Raw genomic sequence first — 20,016 nt, forward strand, 5'->3', positions numbered from 1 at the left:
ATCTCCTCTTTTATGTATATACTAGAGGCCTGGTGCACGAATTCATGCATGGGTGGGGTTCCTGGGCCTGGCTGGCAATCAGGCCAATGGGGGAGGGCGTGGCCAGCTGGGGGGAGAAATGGGGGAGGTTAGCCAACCACCCCGATTAGGGCTGATCGGGAGGCTGGCAGCCAGGGGGAGGGGCTGCAGGAGGTTGGCTATGGGAGCACACTGACCGCCAGGGGGCAGCTCCTGTGTTGAGTGTCTGCCCCTGATGGTCAGTGCGTGTCGTGGCAACCAGTCATTCAGTCACTTAGGCTCATAGATAGATAGATAGATAGATAGATAGATAGATAGATAGATACAGATAGGACAGATGGATCATTCAGTCACTTAGGCTCATAGATAGATAGATAGATAGATAGATAGATAGATAGATAGATACAGATAGGACAGATGGATGACAAGATAGAAAAATACAAATTAAATATACATGATGATTTTTGCCCTGGCCGGTGTGGCTCAGTTGGTTGAACGGCATCCTGTGCACTGAAAGGTCACCAGTTCAAGGTCAAGGCACATACCCACGTTGCAGTTTCCATTCTCAGTCAAGTCAGAGGAGGCAGCCAATGGATATCTTTCTCCTCTCTCCTCCTCCCGTCTCTTTCTCTAAACTAAATGAAAATATATTTTAATATATATATGTGTGTGTGTGTGTGTGTGTGTGTGTGTGTGTGTGTGTGTATATATATATATATATATATATATATATATATGATTTTTAACAAAAACAATATTTTACTTGAATTTTACAGAAGAGTTCCTGGTCCAAAATGGTGACTGAGCACATCCCACACTTTCTGTCCTTTTCCCGGGACTCTAGAAATGATGGGGGGGAGGCGTGGAGAATGCATTTAATATATTCATACATGTGCTCTAAAACAAGATGAGTTATCAGAGATTGTGAGAAGTTCGTGATGGGGCTGAATGAAAGAGGATGGTGACAGTCCATGTGCCTGTGGGAATCCTCCTATGCTACTCCCACAAGAGGCAGGAGTTCCGTTCTCCTGTGGGAGGTGGGGGAAGCCTCGCTGTGGGAGCCAGGCAGTACAGTGGCAGCCTCCAGGCCTATCTTTCCTGCATCCCCCTCCATCCTCCTTTCCGGAGGTCATACAAGTGTTACCTCTATCTCCTGGCAGGAGCAGTGGTTCAGAACTAGAGCAGTGTCTCCAGTGGCTCAATATCAGGGAGACAGGAGGAGTGCTTAAAGCTCCAGCAATCCAATCTGCATCCCTCAACTACACCCCAAGTTGAGAAAATTTCAGTTTAGTAGGGATCTGAGAAAAATAAAAAAAGGCCCATGGTAAAGAATCCCCAAATACTTGAGTAGCACCTTGAAATAGAGTGAAAAAATAAATAGATAAAAAATTAAAAAACAGAAGAATTTTACTTGAGGGAACATAGCTAATGGAGTTGAAACAAACCCTTAGAATAAGCATTATTAATATAATCAGAGAGATGCAAGGCTATTGCATCCATGAAGTGAGAATAGGTATTATAAAGATGAATTACATTGGAGAACTTGACAATCTAAAGCATAATGTTTGAAAGAAACACTCAGAAGATGGGTTGAATGGCAGAATCGATACACTGAAGAGTGAACAGCGCACTGGAAGATTAGCTGTACAGATTCTCTCAGATGCAGTAAGAAAATGGAAGTATGAAAGCCATGGAAGGTCGAGCAGGAAGTGCAAACATCAGTCCGATAGCAGTGACAAGAGAAAGTGGAGACCTGGAGGGCAGATATGGCAATGTTCTCTGTTATTTCAGCAACTGCACTCCTCCAGCCCTTCTTCCTGTTGCACAGCCTGTCTCCCACGATGGAGGCTGAAAATGCTCACACATTGCTTTTCCGGCCACTCTCGCAGCTGGGGCCTGGCTGTGTGACCGAGTCCTGATCATGGGGACCTGACAGGACCTAGCAGAAAGGTATTTCTCCACAATGCCAGAGATGCATAAGGAACAACTGCTTTCCTGTGCAGGTGTGTGAGGAGAAACGCCCAGAAGCCACAGTGGCCCTCTCGCAACCACAGAGAGACAAAAGCAATGCTGAAAGAAAGATGACCCTGGAGTTCTTGTATTTTTATAAAAATATACTTTTACTTATTTCAGAGAGGAAGGGAGAGAGGGAGAGAGACAGAAACGTCATTGCCCCTTGCATGCCCCCTACTGGGGATCGAGCCCCCAACCTGAGCACGTGCCCTGACCAGGAATCAACTGTGACCCCCTGGTTCATAGGTCGATACTCGACCACTGAGCCACGCAGGCCAGGCCTTGTATGTTTGGATGTTAATCCCCTATATGTTTTAGACATTGAAAATACCTCCTTCCATCCTGTAACCTATTAACTTTGTTTATGTGGTATCTTGCAGGGATAGAAATAGTTTTCATGCAATCAAATCTTGTTAGTTCTCCCGTTTGGTTTGTGTTTTTGGAGTTGTAAATTCTTCCCTACTCTAGGTCACAAAGTTCATCCTACATTTTGTTCAGTCAGCTTTGTAGTTTCGCTTTCACATTTAGTTTCTTAACTCGTCTGAAGTTCACTCTTATTGATGATGTTAGGTAGTGATCCAGTTTTTCCTACTTCACCTAAGAAGTGATCTATTGCCATTGTATGGAAGGTGCCTATATGTAAATGGGTCCTTCTTAGCGTTCTCTATTTTTGTTCCATTTGTCTTTTGCAAATTATGGCCTTGCAATATGTCTCAATATCTGGTAGAGCAAGCCTCCTTTTCCCCAATTATTTTTCTTTTTTTTCTTTCTTTTTTGTTAATCCTCACCTGGTGATATTTTTTTCCATTGATTTTTTTAGAGACTGGAAGGGAGGAAGGGAGGGGAGAAAGAGAGAAAGAGAGAGAAACATCCATGTGAGAGAGACACATCGATTGGTTGCCTCTCATAGGCGCCCGACAGGGAGCAACCCAGGGCCAACACTCTAATCACTGACCCACACCAGCCAGGGCCAATTATTCTTCTTTTTTAAGGTTATGTAAACCATTCATTTTCCTTAATATATATTTTAGAGTATTTTTATTCTTTTTTTAAAACTTGAATTTTGTTTGCACTTATAGATTTGGAGACAAGTGCTGAACAGAATAAATAAGAAAAAAAACAAAAACAGCCCTGGCTGGTGTGGCTTAGTTGGTTGAGCATCGTCCTGTGCACCTAGGGGTCACCAGTTTTGATTCCTGGTCAGGGCACATACCCAGATTGTGGGTGCAATCCCTGGTAGTGGAGTGTACAGGAGGCAACCGACCGATGTTTCTCTCTCTCCCCCCCCTCTCTCTAAAATCAATAAAAACATATGTTAAAAAAGAAAAAACAAACAAAATAATGTAATAATGACATTTTAGAGAATCAAAAATAAAAAACATTCTTAAAGTTATCAGAGAGAAAAGCAGATTACTGAGAAAGAATAAAAGTCAGATTGCCATCTGACTTTCATCTGTAACAGCAGACATGAGAAACAGTAGAACATATGGAAAAAACAGCATCAGTGTGTGTTCTTGTTTCAGAAAACTTCAGGATGTATCTTTAAACTCAAGCTTGATACCTCAGGGAGACCAGAAAACTGAACTGTTCTCCTTGCCTCGTTTTACAAGTTATCCATAGAGCTGGCCCTCTGCTAAGTGTCCGCATGTGTCACATTTGGGGATTCAACCAACCCAAGCAATCGCAGATTGAAAATATTTGGCGGGGGAGGGAAGTTACATTGTGGCTGACATGTACTATGTAGTTAGGCCTACCATGGTTAGAATGGTTATATCTGTACTGAACATGTACAGACTATTTTTCTTGTCATTATTCCCTAAACAATACCAAGGGATGGTGCTACATTGGAGCGAAAATCAGAGAAAAAGCATAAATAATTGAGACCATTTATAATTTGGATGAGTAGTAATAGGCATATGTTATAAACTAATACTTCTTTTTATTTTTTTAAAATATATTTTATTGATTTTTTACAGAGAGGAAGGGAGAGGGATAGAGAGTTAGAAGCATCGATGAGAGAGAAACATCAATCAGCTGCCTCCTGCACACCCCCCACTGGGGATGTGCCTGCAACCAAGGTACATGCCCTTGACCGGAATCAAACCCAGGACCCTTCAGTCCGCAGGCCGACGCTCTATTCACTGAGCCAAACCGGCTAGGGCCTAATATTTCTTTTTAAAATTTAAATTAAATTTAATTTATTTCCATCACCATGTATCCCCTCTATGCTCTCTTGGACCAATATTTCTTACTTTTGATGTTTTGATTTTATTCAATTCTTTAAAACATAGTTTGTAAGCTTTGGAGTTAACACTGGGATAAGGGGATTTTATTTCACATGTTGAGGAAAAAAGATTTTACATAAAATATTTTGATATCTCAAGGATATACTATCTCCGCCAAGGAGCAGAGCAAGGAGGGCTATAACTTATGGTATCAAAAGAACATGTCAAATTTAGCTTGAGACTTTTCACTCTGCTTGATCAAGGCTCTTTCTTTAGCTGGCTGAGTTGTAAATATGTATTCTATATCTTTGCATTTCTTATCGCTACAGAGGATGGCAAACCATGTTATAAATCCTGTATAATCAAAGTATTTTTAGGTGCACAGATTGCTTCCTTCAACAAGAGACTTATCTTTTTTGTGTCACATCTCTCTTATTTAAGACAGAATTATGCTTTCCAGTTTTACAAACACTTTCTTCAAAGTGCTGAAAGAAAACTAAATGTGACAACTAGAAATTCTATTCCAGCCAAACCACTTCTCAAATTTGGGGAGTAAGTATGAATAATTAGAGGCACACCGAAGCCTAGAAAATTTGCCACCCATAGACTCACTCTGAAATAACTACTTTTTAGTTCTTTTAGTTAGATTTCCTGGGGACAAGAGTCCAGGGTCTGTTTTATCCAGAAGTGAAACATCTGCCTGGCCCTAGGAACGCTCCAACAACCTAGGTGCATGCGAAGGATGCGCCTATGGACTACGTCCGTTTTCAGTCGTTTTTTTTTTGATAGAATACATGCTCTACGAAGAGAAATGAAAGAAAATGAGATACAAGAAGAAATAGCGAGTAAATAAATTAGTGAAAATTACTGTCTAAATATTAATTGGATTAATAGAGAGAGTGGATGGGAGGGAGGGGGCTGGAGAGAGAGAGAGAGAGAGAGAGAGAGAGAGAGATAACGCATTGATGTGAAACACATCGTTTGGTTGCCTCCCGCAGGACCCCGGACAGGGGCTGATCTCGAACCTACAATTCGGGTAGCTGCCCTTCACCGGGAATCCAGCGCGCACCCTTCAGTACGCGGGGGCGACGCTCTACCCATTGAGCCACACCAGCCAGGGCCGCTTTTTCTTTGTTGAGCTGGGGAATTTGGGTAGCTGTTAGGCTTCGGTGTGACTCCCGCGAGGAAATTATTTGGTGCGTGGGGGCAAAGATGATATTTCACTTTCTGACATCACTGTTCTCCAACACTGGTGGATTTAATCACAGGCTGGCCAGCATTCTGTAGGATTCTAGCCCGGAAAGTGTGTGTGCGCGCGCGCGTGTGCCTCCCACAAGTGTCGTTAGACCCTTGAACGAATTTGAATGGTGCTGTTCTTTGTGAGCCACATGTGAGCACTTTATAAGATTGTTTATGGCCCTGAGCGAATGATTAAACCTAGAAGCTGCAAAGAAAGCGAAAAGAGCTTTCAATGGATACCAAGCCCGGTGCTCAAATACCCCTCTCAAGGGCGATGGGGGGGAACCGGGGCTGAGACCTTTTTTGGGTGGTTGGGGACTCACTGGCCTTGAGCTCCCATTGCTCGGCACGTCCTCTTTCACTCGCGGGCAGGCCGCTAGGCGGTGTCGGGGAGCCATCCGCCCACCGGCGAGCAGCCCCGCTCTCATCCTCACCCTTCACCCCTCTCGCCGGGCGTAGAGACTACAACTCCCGTGGTGCTCTGGGAGGGGAGGAGGGGGAGCCACCTGGGGGGAGGGGCACGGAGGCGGGTCTTCCGGGCGTGTGTTTCCGGCGTCGGCCGCGGCCCGGACAGTGTGAGAGCTGTAAGATGGCGGCGGCGGCGGTGGTAGAGTTCCAGAGAGCCCAGTCTCTACTCAGCACCGACCGGGAGGCCTCCATCGACATCCTCCACTCCATAGGTAAAGGCAGCCGCGCCCCCTCCCGGGCCCTGCTGTCCCCGCGCGGCCGGTGTCGGTCGGCGGCGGCGGAGCGGGGCCGGGCGAGCCGGTTCTGGCGCTGCTGACTCACTGTGTGTGTGAGGGGGGCCGGGCCGGGGGCACAGGCCGCTCGGGGCTCCCTGGAGCCCCCGGGGTCCCACGCCGGCGGGAAGCCCCGAGACAGCCCCGGCGTCCGCTGGCGGGCTGCTGACTCACCGTGGGCTCCGCGCGGGGCGGGAGAGCGGGCCGAGCCGGGGCCGCACCACTCCCTGGACTTGTCTCCCGCTCCGGCCCGAGCGAGCCGCCGGGACCCGGAGCAGCGCCGGCGGCGTGCTTGCTGCCACCCGGGCCGCCCGGTCGGAGACCCTCCAGGGGAAGGGCCCGGGCGAGACCCGCTGTGGACAGGCATTTTCCGCCGTCGTTATCAGCACCGCCAGGTCCGGGTGGGAGCGGGAGCGCGAGCGCTTGCTCTTCTTCGGAGTTTCCCTTGCACGGGACGCTGGGAGCTGCCGCTGCTCCCCGGACCCGCGGCGGAAGGCTCCGCGGGAGAGGGGGGCCTCCTCCTGCTGGGGGGAGACCCGAGGGGGCACACGCCGCGGGCTGGCACTGGGGGTGAGGCGGTGGCCGCCGCGATCCTTGGCCCCCGGGTGGGGTGTAAAGAGCGCGATGTTGGGGTGGCACCGTCGGGCCGGAGGAGGTGACTCATCGCCCTCCTCTCCCCTGTAAAGGCTGGAAGTGAGTTGGGGAGTTAGTTGTGCGCCGCGGAGTTCAGGGAACTCGGGGGCCGGCCGGCTGCCCGTCGCTGGGAGAATGGCAGGAAAATTCCTGAACACCCGGCATAGTGAGTGGTCGTACACTTGGCACACGGCGGGGAGACTGCAGTGGGAGCCCCGGCCAGCCCCTTCCGACAGGTTTCTACTAGGCTTCAGGTGTGAACAGAGATAAAGGCATGATGACAGCAAATGCTTTTCATGTGCAATCATGACGGGTTCAGCTAGGACTAGGGCCTGAGCCAGCTCTGCACGGCACACGCAGGAGTGCGGTCTTCTAACGTAGCCGGAGCGGATTTGATGCGGATCAACAAGTAGTAGGAGAACGCACGTGTATGTGGACCTCCGGGAGGTTGGCTTTTCTGTTGCCTGACTGGTCTGAAATTTGGTATTCCTAGCTGCATGGAGGAAGGACAATGACAAGGTCTTGATGTCTTTATCCTTGGGGGTCCTGGAGACAGAGGGGGCCTCCTCCGGGGAGCTAAGGAGCATTTGTGAGTGGATGATACTGGTAAATATAGGGTGTTTCCTTTGGAAGTTCTGATCTTGACTTATCGGTTGCAATTGCAGAGCCAGAGCCATTGCAACCCCTGTTGCATATGTATTTTTATTCTGTGTACACACACTCACATTTAGAACTGTGAGCAGCACAGGTTTAAATTTTTTCGTGCCTAGCGTTTTGTCTTTTATGAAGTGGGAATTACGGTAAACTGTAAGGGGAGGATCTCTTGCTTGCCCACTACCCAGGAGAGAGTTCCCTGAAAGCGTCCCTGTCAGAGCTGGAGTCAGGATGGTTGACAGCCCTACTTTTCCCAGACTCCATGATGGAGAAGCAAAGTCTTGGTTTCTGTCAAGTCATGACGCTTGTAAGACAAGTGGTAACTGGTGATGCTCACTCAAATTACCTCTACACATTTGGAGAGGCTATTCAGTGTTCCGGATGTAGACTAGTTATGAGCAGTCGAAGGTGGAACAGATAGCACAAAGTTATTTTAACAGGTCCTGAGTCTATTAGGAAGCGGCCTCCCTCCTACCGATCACACTGGAGCTTTGAGAGGGTTGTTTTTCCTGAATGGCTTTGTAGAGCTGCGTACCCCTAGCACCCGTCAGCGGAGGCTTTCACGGGCATAAAGTTTACTGGGTGACTATTTATCCTCACCTGAGGATATTTTTTCCATTGACTTTTTTTTTTTTTTTTGAGAGTGGGAAGGGGGCGAGGGAGGAAGGGAAAAAGGGGCGGGGAGGGAGAGAGAGAGAAATCGATTGCTTCCTGCACATGTCCCAACCTGGGTTGGGGATCGAACCTGCAACCCAGGTATGTGCCCTTGACCAGGAATGAAACCAACCACTCTGATGTGCGGGCTGATGCTCTAACCACTGAGCACACCAGTAGGGTGGTTTATTGAAAGACTTTTGACTTTATAATCATTAGTAACGTGGTCATTTGATTTTAGTTTGTGGCAGGTAAATGCACAGATATGTTGAATATTTTCACAAAACAGTGCCTAGCCTGGGGCTTACTACCACGAGTATGAAGAACTTGTTTTGTTTGAATTTTGTCTTAACCAAATGACTGCAACAGAAATCTCAGTGTATGTGGGCAAGGGAAAGTCTGATAGAATGAAAGGCACATTTAAAATAAAAGAGAAGAGTCTATTATGATGTACATGATTTTTCTACTTTTTTTTTAAGCTTTCGAATTTGTCTTTTGGTAACTGAGTTTGTAATTGGCCTTGTGAGGGTGAAATTTCCTTTAGTTTGCATTTTTTTGTCAGAATTTTAAGAGGTTTTGATTTTCTTCTCCCAGTGAAGCGTGACATCCAGGAGAATGATGAGGAGGCAGTGCAGGTCAAAGAGCAGAGCATCCTGGAACTGGGGTCTCTCCTGGCGAAGACTGGACAAGCTGCAGGTAAGTGTTACAAATGGATTGCTTTCTCCTTTTACCTGTCATGCTGGGTGAAGCTGCAATTTTTTGTTGGAGTGAAGGAACATAGGAGTTTCACTTTTTTAGCAAGAGGTTAAGTTGCCTTCAAATTCAGTTCTTTCATGGGAGAGTTTTGTTCTGCAGCTGCAGGAAAAGCTGTTCCTCTTAGATTTAATGATCTGGGATTAGTTTGTGGTTTGAATTTTAGCTGTATTCCCATTCATACAGGCAGCAGCAATAGCAGAGCAGTCTTCAGTGATTTCACTGTGCAGCTCTGATTTATTTAAGGTAGTGACTTTAGGCTCCCAGTGTGGAAATGACTAGGGATTTTGCATGGAAGTAAGTAACTTAATGTCCTTTTTTTCCTGCTACAGGATGGGTCAGACATTACATGGGAAGAGCCTTCCCAAGATTTCTTAATTGATACCTAGGTCTTTGTGCATGTCATTGCCCAAACATTCTAGTTGTGATTGAACCATTGACTTTCTAGGCTTCAAATGGTGATGGGTATGTCCTTAGAATAAGATTCTTGTTGACCATGAAGGGCCTTTGACTAGTAAAGTGGTAATAGTAGTCAGAGAAGCCTGCTTAAACTTAAAATGGATGATTTTTGGTGACCTTACAGTGAATTTAGAGTTTATCTGATTAGAATGGATTAAGCTCTGGTAGGTGACCTCATGAATTACTTTCCCCCAAATTATGTTGTTATCCAAGAGAATGTTAGGTGTAAGATAGCAAAACTTCTTGAACTTGAGAACTAAAATCTTTCCCAGTTAAGGATGACAAATTATTAGGCTAAATCAATAGAAAGTTGTGTGAAATTGGGAGGATATGTTTCTGTGGGTCTCTATCTTACTTAAAATATCTATAATAAGAAAAATAGCCTTAGCTGGTTTGGCTCAGTGGATAGAGCATCGGCCTGCAGACTGAAGGGTCCTGGGTTCGATTCTGGTCAAGGGCACATACCCAGGTTGTAGGCTCGATCCCCAGTAGGGGGCGTGCAGGAGGCAGGTGATCAGTGATTCTCGCTTATCATTGATGTTTCAATCTCTCTCTCTCTCTCTCTCCCCCCCCCCCCCTTCCTCTCTGAAATCAATAAAAATATATTTTAAAAAAGGAAAAAAAAACAGTGAAAATGACCAAAAGTCTTTTAAAAAAATACACACAAAACAGTTTTTGAGTGCTTACTATGACCTACTTACTGGTTATTTTATTTTATTTATTTATTTTTAAGCCTCACCCAAAGATATATATATTTTTTAATATATTTTATTGATTTTTTACAGAGAGGAAGGGAGAGGGATAGAGAGTTAGAAACATCGATGAGCGAGAAACACCGATCAGCTGCCTCCTGCACACTCCCCACTGGGGATGCGCCCGCAACCAAGGTACATGCCCTTGACCGGAATCGAACCTGGGACCCTTGAGTCCGCAGGCTGATGTTCTATCCACTGAGCCAAACCGGTTAGGGCCCAAAGATATTTTTCCATTGATTTTCGAGAGAGTGGAACAGAGAGGGAAAGACAGAAATACCGATGTGAGAAAAACACATCGATTGCTTTATTCAGAAAAGGGCAACTAAGGTGACAAGGAATCTGGGAACCAGGACATTGGAGGGACAGTTGAAACAGGTAAAGATGTTTAGCTTGGAGAAAGGGAAAGTTAGGGAGATATAAACGTAGTTGTCATCAAATCTCTGAAGCCACTTGGAAGGAGGGTATGGACCAGCCGTGGGCAAACTACGGCCCGCGGGCCGGATCCAGCCCGTTTGAAATGAATAAAACTAAAAAAAAAAGACCGCACCCTTTTATGTAATGATGTTTACTTTGAATTTATATTAGTTCACACAAACACTCCATCCATGCTTTTGTTCCGGCCCTCCGGTCCAGTTTAAGAACCCATTGTGGCCCTCGAGTCAAAAAGTTTGCCCACCCCTGGTATAGACTCATGTTCCAAAAAAATTTAGTTTGACCAACATTGGAGTAGTTTGTTTTCTGAACATTTCTGTCACTCAAGATCAGGGGTCCTCAAACTACGGCCCGTAGGCAACATGCAAATACAAATATTGTATTTGTTCCCGTTTTGTTTTTTACTTCAAAATAAGATATGTGCAGTGTGCATAGGAATTTGTTCATAGTTTTTTTTTTAAACTATAGTCCGGCCCTCCAACGGTCTGAGGGACAGTGAACTGGCCCCCTGTTAAAAAGTTTGAGGACCCCTGGTCAAGATTATTCAGAATTGTTCAAGCATAGTAGGTAATGCTGTGGGAGAAGAGACATCGCACTAGACTGCTTTTAAAAGCTATGATTATATAATTGGAATTTGCATAAATGCAGAGTGATTTTGAGGGTGAGAAATCAATGTAGTCTGGAGTTGGCTTGGAAGACTTACAAGGACTTTAGTTGGACCTAAAGAGACATGTGATTCACCTAGGTTAAGAGGATGGGGAGAAATTCCAGATGGGAATGCAGCATGAGTGAAGCATGAGAGCAGGAGTGCGAATGGGGGGAAAATCTTAGACAGTAGAAATCAAAGGTCAGTATTGGCAAGAGAAAGATGAACCTTTCCACTCTGTAAGGTTCCTTTTGTACCTGACACAGTCCCATGCATCCCGTGACTTTTCAGGCAGATGAAGATTTCAGGACCCTGAATTAGCATTCTCAGGAGGGTGAAGTTTGCTTGCCCTGATTTAGAGTTCTCAGGAGGGTGAGTCTACAATTGGAGAATAATAAAGAGGCAATGGCACTATAGTAATTTTAACCTACATTTCAGAAGCACTTCCTTATTTGTCACTTGAAATATTCTCTAATTTTTAGAAACTTCTGATAATGATGTTCCCTTAGAATTACTGTATCACTTCTTTCCTTATACAGGGGGAAACCTTTATGGTGGGCCCCTTTTTTGATCATAGTTTAAGACTTACTTTTTGAAGATTAATGAGGAATATTAAAAGGGAAAAACACCCTAACTTTTATGTAAAAAGTTTATTCAAAAGAGTGCCTGGGAATTGATATTGCTAAAAGGCTAAGCTGGGGAGTACTTGGGGAAGGGAGGAAAAAGGGAGCCTGGAATTGGAAATCTCTGTTCAGGGGGAACTGCTAAGGCTGATTTGAAAATTAAAAACAAACAACTCCTATAACCTGTCCAAGGTGGCAGAGGCACAGCATATTCTGTGTTCTAGCAAACTTGTCTCTGGGAGTATGAGTACTTTGCTGTTTATCTTTCATTAAAATGGATAAGTGAGGCAGAGAGATGAGCTTTTCCCAAGGCCCTTATAGTAATCCAGTGGTTGAGTGGGGAATAGAACAGTACAAATTTGGTATATGTTGTTAGCTTATTTTTGCTACTCCTACTTGTAAGAGTGCTTTAAATTCCTACTAACTTTCATTTAGATTGATTCCAGTGACGTAAGTACTGATTTTATAATCTTGGGTTATCTTTTAAATGGGTATTTTGTTCCTAATATTGATGTTTACTTTTTTCCTTTCTGAATTGCCTTCATTCAGAGCTTGGAGGACTCCTGAAGTATGTGCGACCCTTTTTGAATTCCATAAGCAAGGCTAAAGCAGCTCGCCTTGTCAGATCTCTTCTGGATCTGTTTCTTGATATGGAAGCAGCTACAGGGCAGGAGGTAAGATGTTTTAATGACAGAAGGTAGACATTATTTTAAAAAAGTCTGTTTTGGTGAAAGCAGTGCCTGCACTGTGGTGCTCATGTAGAAGGAACAGCTGGGAGAACAGCTCAGGACTTATCATGTCAGTTTCTCTTTGTTCCAGGGCATTTGATACTTTGGGTCTGTTCCATGCTTTGCTTTGTAAGTGGAGATTGTTAGTGGTCCCTGGAATCCTCATTACATCAGGGTCACAAACTGATTCTTGCTTTTGAGGTATTGTATTGCCACACTTTTGTAATGTTTTCTGTGTCTATGGTACCTTTCATTCTGTGTCACAAAGCTTGTGAGCATTAATTAAGTCTTGAGGCATCCCTTCTTAGCATGTTTTGTACCGAGTATATGTCTTTCTTGAGGGGTGAGTATCCATCTGTTTGTGTGTCGTGTGCGGAAGGCCCTGGTGTATCTGTACATGTCCTCTACAAGTTCAGACTTAGACCCTGACCTGTGTTTGAAGAGTGCCTCTTTGGATTCACTGAGCCTCTTCCAATCTTTTCAAAGATAGCTGTATTTACTGCAATTTAGGGGAAGGAGACACTATCAAAGTTAAAACTTATTCTGTAAAAAGTGGCAGATTCAAGCAGAGTATATTGTGGTTACTTGAATCTGTAGGAATAATTGTTTGCTGTGGCCTCTGGGTGTAAAACTAAAAGGTATGAAAGGGCATAGTAGCATATTGAGTAAATAATGAGGCATTTCAGAAACCTAGGACATTTAGATTCCACTTTGAAATCATGTCTTTTAAATGACATAAACTAACTTTATTTGTAGAGAAGTCTTCAAATTAATTTGTTTCTGGCAGAACTATGTTCTTTTTAAATTGTACTTTGTGCCTAGCTGGTGTAGCTCAGTGGTTGAGCATTGACCCATGAACCAAGAGGTCACTGGATTGATTCCCAGTCAGGGCACATACCCAGGTTTTGGCCTTGATCCCCAGGAGGGAGTGTGCAGGAGACAGCCCATTGATGTTTCTATTTCTATCCTTCCTTCCTTTCTCTCTCTCTCAAATCAATAAAAAATAAATAAAATAAATTGTACTTTGTTCTCATGAGAAAGTGGCACCATCTTTTGTTTGAAATAGGGTGCCTTTAGAATGGGCTGACTAAATGATAGCTTGAAACAAACCCATAAATGTTAGTTGGAACTTTTTAGGCAGAAAAAGATAATTATCCAAGCCACTCCTTTGTACACTGGTTCCTGGAATTTGTCCCTTCCCATAACATAGAGCTGACTTAGTGGCTAGAACTGCATTAACAGTCAGTTCTCCTACTTCTTTATGGAAATCTTTCCAAATCATAATTTAGTACTCACCTATCATTGTCTGATGTGATTTACTGGCCTTTATATCATGTGGCTCCATGTCTGGTAAGGCTCTCCCTTAACTGTGTTTGTACATTGCTGTTGTTTATTTGTATATTACATTTTTGTCAAGTAGAACGCTTTCTTCCTTTTCCTAGGGTGAAAGGAAACACTCTTAGGTATTAGGTCATTATGCCATTTTAGTGCTAAGTATAGGCTGATTTTTTTGGGGGGGGGATGATCATTATAGCTTTTTATTGAGAGCTGGTCTTCATCCATGTAGCAGGACTTTTTTTTAAAAATAGATTTTTATTGATTTCAGAGAGGGAGAGGGAGAGAAAGAGATAAAAACATCAATGATGAGAGAGAATCATGGATTAGCTGCCTCCTGCATGCCCCACACTAGGGATTGAGCCCACAACCCCGGCATATGCCTTGACTAGGAATTGAACCATGACCTCTTGGTTCATAGGTCGATGTTTAACCACTGAGCCATGCCGGCCGGGCTGTAGCAGGACTGTTTTTTAAAAATATATTTTTATTAATTTTAGAGAGGAAGGGAGAGGGAGAGGGAGAGGAAGAGATAGAAACATCAATGATGAGAGAGAATCATTGATTGGCTGCCTTCTGCACGCCCCCTACTGGGGATCGAGCCCACAACCTGAGCATGTGCCCTTGATCGGAATCAAACCCCCAGGACCTTTCAGTTTGCAGGCTGACACTCAATTCACTGAGCCAAACCTGCTAGAGCTTTGTTACTACATTTATTTAGGTGACTACAGGTCTCTGACTTGGATATAATCTTCATCTTAGAAAATTCTTTGATTGAGTGATGGTAAAGGATAGAGGAGCGAGTCAGGTGGATCGCTCTCATAGTAGTATTGAGGCCTGAGACAAAATAGGAAGTTTTAGAACACTTTTATTAGAGCTAAGACTTTTGTGTTGGGGAGTTTGAAACCAAGAGTATGGGGGAGGGGCTTTTCCTTGCTTTTTTTCTATTTGGGAACTAACCATAAGTTAGATAGATCTGCAGAACAGTCTGCAGCTTGCTCTTTTCTGAAAGCTGATACGATTCAGATTAGGTTTGGGTCAATTTCCGTACTATGGTTTAGAGCTTAGAAAATGAGGATATATGTATTGGGTTTGGGGATTGGGCAGGGGAGTGGGAGTGGGGTGGTTGGTAAGGAGAGGGTAGTAGAAAATTGGGTTGAGGAGGAGAGAAAGGAAACTGAACCAAAATCCTTGCCAAATAATGAACTGAAATCCCAGAATTTACCTTAACTTCCAGGGCTTTCTAGGAAATTGCCTATGGGAAGCTATTTTATTTTATTTTTTTTTGCTATAGTGTAACTCAGTGGTCAGCAAACTCATTAGTCAACAGAGCCAAATATCAACAGTACAATGATTGAAATTTCTTTCGAGAGCCAAATTTTTTAAACTTAAACTATATAGGTAGGTACATTGTTATTAACTTAATTAGGGTACTCCTCAGGCTTAGGAAGAGCCACACTCAAGGGGCCAAAGAGCCGCATGTGGCTCGCGAGCCGCAGTTTGCCGACCACGGGTCTAACTGAAACAAATAGTACATTTTAAGAAACCTTACATCAAAAATCCTATTATTGAAACAGTTATTTTAATGGAAAAAAAGAGTGTGTTCTAGAGAGAGTTTTAGACTTAGAACAGTAATTTTCCCCCATAGGAATTTAGTTAACAGAATTAAAAAAAATAGTTAAATATATTGACTTAAAACTTAAATATCTAATTTTGACCACCTCAAGCTTTTGTACTCAAGTAAGGGTTGACTTCCTCCAGAAGCACGGGTGTGCATTCTTAGCCCCTTTATCAATCATGGTTAGCATGAACAAAGCACAAAGCCTCAGACAAAATAGCTGTGGCACAAGGGCCTTTATTTTATTCCCTTAGAACTGAAGCACCAATTATAGTCCTAAACAATGCAAATCATGTACCTGTAATGGGTAACAGACATGCAGTTCATGTTCATGTGTACAAAAGTCTGTGCTCTAGAAGAAATGTTTGTACTGACCTGAATTTTTTAAGGCTGGTTTGACATAGAACGAGCACTAGAGATAGGGTCCAGGTCTGATCCCAATGCTGATATGTAATCCTGGGTGAGTCACTCAACATCTGGACTGTCAGGGAAATGGGGACAGGTGAGATTTTGGAGTAGAATTCAGTGTTTGTTTGTTTTTAACTAGGAATATACATCAGTGGCCAAGCTCTACTCTAGACTACTGAATCAGGAGCCTAGGTATTACTCATTTTTTGTGTTGTTTGAAAAAGCTCCTTGGTTAAAATTGATGGTAAGCTTTTTGTAGCCCCCTCAAGATGTATAGTACAAAAGACTATTGTATTTTTGTTGCTAAATTATACAGTAAAATATTTTTAGTTCTATTCATGTCATGAACAGAAATCTTACTTTGAGTTTGACCTTTTAGAACATAACTCAAAACTCTGAAATTGTGATTGGCTTGGTTTTATTTTAGTTTTTGTAGAATTTTTATGAGGTCAGTTGTGTTTAGGGTTGGAGATTAAAGTAGCCACCAGAGGGCTCCAATGAGTTGTAAAGGTTTCATTGAATCTCAGTGTTGAATCCTCTAAATAACCATTTAATGTCAGCCATTCGTTTATTTATTGAATTTTGACTTAGGGTTTAAAGGCAAAAGATGAGTCAGTTTGGACTGTCCATTTGCTTTTCTCTCCTTACAACATCTCTTAAGAGTACTTTGAATTTCCATGAAAAACCTGTTGTGCCCTAGCCAGTTTGGCTCAGTGGATAGTGTGTCAGCCTGTGTACTGAAGGGTCCTGGGTTTGATTCTGGTTAAGGGCACATGCCCAGGTTGCGAACTCGATCCTCAGTGCAGGAGGCAGCTGATCAATGATTCCAATCATTGATGTTTCTCTCCCTCTTCCTTACTCTCTGAAATAAATTAAAAAATATATATTTAAAAAAAGAAAAACAATAGTAACAGCAAAAACCTGTTGTATTAGTAATTCTCCAGAAAGTTCAATTTCATTTTATATTATGCTCTGATTAGGATTTTAATACAAAACTTGCAGTAACAGAAGTAATGTAAGACTGCAGTACTTAATAAGTACTTTGTCAAAGCTAATATGTCAAGGATACCTGATGGCATTTAGACCATCTAGCATAGATCCCTACTTTAAATCAGTTACTTTGCACATTACATCACTGCTTAGGTGGCAGATAGAACTGGGGATTCAGAGTACCTATAAATAAAGCTTAAAAGCCTGTTTAAGTGTTCGTTTCATTCTAAGTTCTATTTGCTCCCTTTAATAAAAGCTAAAGTTTGCTGGGCTAGATGAATTTGTTAGTTGCACTTACTAGAATTTGAAAGGGAAGAGCCAGCTGGGCCCTTTGAGTCTTACAAGCAACTGTTAGGAACAAGGCATTTGTGCTTAGGCTGAGAATTTCTCCCCTTTATTACCAGTGTATTCACATTAAAACATTATTGTTACTGTTTGCAACTATTTGGGGGGAAATTTCTGACTTAAAAATTTCTCAGTCATCATAGAATACTACATTCCAGGGCTACATATATTGGAAATGCTGGGTCTCTGCTGGGAAAGGTGGAAGAGGAACCTCAACAGTGAGACTCTTCCAGAGGAGCACAGTCTAAGCATCAAGATACTTCAGGTGTAAAAAGCCTAGTTGGTTCTCTATTATAATATAACCATTACACATTGAGATCTGTGTATCAAGGCATGTCCCCTGAGACATTATATAGAGCAACATGGGTAATATGTAAGGTGGAAATTAAAGCTATTCTCCAAAGCAAAGTTTGTGGGAGAAATGTGAGGACATAATGTTGCATGTACTGTCTCTTCCCTATTGCAGGTTGAGTTGTGTTTAGAGTGCATCGAATGGGCCAAATCAGAGAAAAGAACATTCTTACGCCAAGCTTTGGAGGTATGTGCCTACATTAGTACTGTTTTTAGGTCTCTATGCATTAGTCAGACTATGAGTGTAAGTAATACCCTCTTGATAAAAGTATTTTCTGCAACTTTGTGTTATCTAGGCACCCAAAGATTATTGCTAGTAGTCTCACTCATGAGAATTGCTCTGGTTGAAGTTTTATGACAGACCTGCTAACTTAGAGAAGTAAGCTGTAACATCGTAAAGTTAATAGTCACTGCCCATAGTAAGAGATAATACTATGGGCTAGATAAATATTTTTGGACTGAATTTGATGCTATCATCAGGACTTGAATATTTAACAGTAACAGTACTGTGACTATCAATCTTTGATTTCTTTCTTTCATCAGTCAATGCCTTTTCTCTTTTCTAGGCAAGACTAGTGTCTTTGTACTTTGATACCAAGAGGTACCAGGAAGCATTGCATTTGGGTAAGTAGCTGGTAGTAATTAATAGGACTCCTAGCTGGCTAAATGAATGTATTTTAGAGCCTGACTACTCTTATTAGTTATGCATTAATAATTCTTCTTCTAAGAAGGCTTAACCTTCTTCTTTTTTTTTTTTTTAAAAGATGTCCTGTAATGGGCTTATCAATAGACCAGATACAACAAAGGAAATAATCAGTAAATCTAAAGAAACTTCCAATGTTTCTAATGCCAAAATCCATATTCTTTCCCTTACAATATTATTTTAATATATTTTGTTGATTTTTTACAGAGAAGAAGGGTGAGGGATAGAGAGTTAGAAACATCAATGAGAGAGAAAGATCGATCAGCTGCCTCCTGCACACTCCCCGCTAGGTATGTGCCCACAACAAAGGTACATGCCCTTGACTGGAATCGAACCCGGGACCCCTGAGTCTGCAGGCTGACGCTCTATCCACTGAGCCAAACCAGTCAGGGCTTAACCTTCTTTATTTACTGAATCTGTCATGGAAAAATGCCATTTGGAAGTTCTAAGAAACTAACTAGAACTAATTTTTTAAATTTAGAGAATAGAAAAGTCAAATTGCAAAGTGTTTTACTGTCTTAACACATTTACACATCTGTTTATAATTATACTTAAAATCTATTTTTAAAAAGAAATTAATTAGATGTGAATATATATAGAAGTTGGAGTGGGCCATCTAAAGGCTTTCTCCTGTGTGGTATTTAAACACCCTGAAATCTTTGCCTGCTGCTGTGTTGTTTTTTTTTTTTAATTAATAGGTAGATCCTGGATTATTTTTCCCATATGGAAGACCATGGCTTTTGTAATCTATTAAGTTGAAGAAATTGCTAATATTCAATTTTTATCCTGCAAAAATGACAATTTCATATGGTTCTAACAAATAGTAGCATGTAAAAAAAAAGTTTTATTGCGATATAGTTAAAAGACCATAAAATTCATCCTTTAAAAGTGTACAAACCATGCCCTGGCCGGTTTGGCTAGGCGGGTAGAGCATCGGCCTGCGGACTCAAGGGTCCCAGGTTCGAGTCCACTCAAGGGCATGTACCTTGGTTGTGGGCACATCCCCAGTGGGGAGTGTGCAGGAGGCAGCTGATCAAAGTTCCTCTCTCATCGATGTTTCTGGCTCTCTATCCCTCTCCCTTCCTCTCTAAAAAATCAATAAAATATATTTTAAAAAAAGTGTACAAACCAGTGGATTTTAGTATATTCACAAAGTTGTGCAACCATTAAGCCACTATCTGATTTTCTGGACATTTTTATTACCCCAGATATAAATCTTGGACTCATTAGTTATCACTTCCCATTAATCCCTGATCCATCACCTCCCCCACTCACCAGGCAGTCACTAATCTATTTTCTGCCTTTGTAGATTTGCCTGTCTGGACATCCTTTATAATTAAAGGGTAATATGCAAATTGACCCTAACGGCGGCACGACCGGTTGCTATGACGTGCACTGACCACCAGGGGGTAGACACTCAACGCAGGAGCTGCCCCCTGGTGGTCAGTGTGCTCTCATAGGGGGAGCGCCGCTCAGCCAGAAGCCAGGCTCATGGGTGGCGAACGCAGTGGCAGTGGCGGGAGCCTTTCCCACTTCCTCTGCAGCGCTAAGGATGTCCGACTGTGGCTTAGGGGACTGGGCCTAAGCCGCAGTCAGACATCCCCCGAGGGCTCCTGGGCTGCCAGAGGGATGTCTGACTGCCAGCTTAGGCCCGATACCCTGGGGAGTGGGCCTAAGCCTGCAGGTGGACATCC

The 20,016-nt window shown here is 43.0% G+C and overlaps 1 protein-coding gene across 4 annotated transcripts in view; it reads left to right on the forward strand.

Annotated features, from left to right (window-relative positions):
* Positions 1 to 6,015: 6,015 nt before the first annotated feature.
* PSMD11 (proteasome 26S subunit, non-ATPase 11) overlaps positions 6,016 to 20,016 on the forward strand; it is a 30,609-nt gene continuing 16,608 nt past the window's right edge. For 3 of the 4 annotated variants that reach the window (XM_006099874.3, XM_023763504.1, XM_023763505.1), the window contains exons 1-5: positions 6,016 to 6,175; positions 8,771 to 8,872; positions 12,394 to 12,518; positions 17,735 to 17,806; positions 18,186 to 18,243. In XM_006099874.3, the coding sequence (XP_006099936.1) occupies positions 6,085 to 6,175; positions 8,771 to 8,872; positions 12,394 to 12,518; positions 17,735 to 17,806; positions 18,186 to 18,243 (448 nt within the window). In that variant the 5' untranslated portion in view covers positions 6,016 to 6,084. Of the gene's footprint in view, positions 6,176 to 6,988; positions 7,035 to 8,770; positions 8,873 to 12,393; positions 12,519 to 17,734; positions 17,807 to 18,185; positions 18,244 to 20,016 lie in introns of those variants that run through there. The other variant, XM_023763506.1, reaches the window with a different exon arrangement.

The sequence above is a fragment of the Myotis lucifugus genome, unplaced genomic scaffold, assembly GCF_000147115.1.
Source record: "Myotis lucifugus unplaced genomic scaffold, Myoluc2.0 scaffold_287, whole genome shotgun sequence".
In the NCBI taxonomy this organism is placed as follows: Eukaryota; Metazoa; Chordata; class Mammalia; order Chiroptera; family Vespertilionidae; genus Myotis; species Myotis lucifugus.